This window comes from Perkinsus marinus (assembly GCF_000006405.1).
Source record: "Perkinsus marinus ATCC 50983 genomic scaffold scf_1104296948018, whole genome shotgun sequence".
Lineage (NCBI taxonomy): Eukaryota > Perkinsozoa > Perkinsida > Perkinsidae > Perkinsus > Perkinsus marinus.
In genome coordinates this window covers 1-1118 of record NW_003210354.1, presented here as the reverse complement: position 1 = coordinate 1118, position 1118 = coordinate 1, and the positions used below count along the sequence as shown (strand labels likewise).

The 1118-nt window shown below is 53.1% G+C and overlaps 2 protein-coding genes across 2 annotated transcripts; one reads left to right on the top strand and one right to left on the bottom strand.

The window, feature by feature from the left end:
* Window positions 1–466: 466 nt before the first annotated feature.
* On the top strand, window positions 467–619 carry Pmar_PMAR026788 (hypothetical protein; the record flags this gene model as incomplete). The annotated part of the gene is made up of 1 exon (XM_002779020.1): window positions 467–619. A coding segment is annotated over one exon (153 nt), but the record flags the coding sequence as incomplete, so codon positions are not given.
* A 15-nt stretch (window positions 620–634) lies between these two features.
* Window positions 635–963, bottom strand: Pmar_PMAR026787 (hypothetical protein; the record flags this gene model as incomplete). The annotated part of the gene is made up of 1 exon (XM_002779019.1): window positions 635–963. A coding segment is annotated over one exon (329 nt), but the record flags the coding sequence as incomplete, so codon positions are not given.
* Window positions 964–1118: the final 155 nt, after the last annotated feature.

The following is a 1118-nucleotide window of genomic DNA, read 5'->3' as shown; positions in this document are numbered from 1 at the left end:
TAGAGGGCGATCAGCAGCTCCACCGGGTAGCAACGTTGTAGAACCCTTGGAAAGATACAAGTCATTAGGGGTGACAGCAGCAGCAGCTAAAGAGGAGCCAGGTAATGGGGAGTTGTTTTAAGCGTGGGTGACCAGGCTGTGAAACTTCCACCAGTAGCAAGCCGGTGAATTGTCTCCAGCAGCATGGCTCTCAACCCATTTTGATACTCCTTGTGGCAGCGTTCGTAGAAGGCCAAATTGGGCGAGAATGGAGGCAACATCAGCAGCTGAATGCCTCTGGCCACAAACATCCCACGTACAAGCAAATTGGCGAATTCTTTCCCACCGTCAACCAGACAGACACTGGGCGAAATCTCATCCAAGAGCTCACCGAGAACCGTCGCAACTTCGGCTGAAGACTTGGTGCAGAGAGTGCGAGTCCATATCCTGTAGGTTGCCGCACATATGATCATCAGGATATACTTAGGTGTCGGCAAGGAGTCAGCAAGGCCATCACTACGAGGGTTACCGACGCTCTGCAGGGCAGTGTCAACTTCGGCACTCCATGGGCTCAGCTTGAGGGAATCAGTAGACACCGAATTGTAGACCAGCAAGTCAATCCCAAGCAGCTCACCTGGAAGTGAGGATCGGATACGAGCCCGTCCAAGGGCATGCCGGTGCAGCCTAGTGCTCTTCGTACGCCTACAGGTATCGCATGAGCATACGATACGGTTGGCCGACCGAGATAGGGGGAAGAGACCCTTACACCAGAAATAACGGGACACCAATTGACGAGTGCGGTCACGACCAGGATGACCCGCACATACATGTACCGCTTCAATCACTTCACTGGCCAAGGTGGAGGGGACAACAATGGTAGGTCTCCCATCAGGGGCTTCGACGGTGCGGAGAACCAAGCCATCATCATCGATGTTGAAGAACTTCTTGAGGTTTCGAATATAGCTCGCAGTGAAGTCGGAACAGCTCCCAGAGAAGACTCGGACAATATTCTTGCATAGGGGATCATCCTGCTGCTCAGAGCGAATCCTAGCCAATAGGTCATTGGAGAAGCCCTCGGGAACCTCAGGTGCAGGGAGCGGAGGGTCATCAGTAGCAGCTGACAGTAACGCAATATCTAC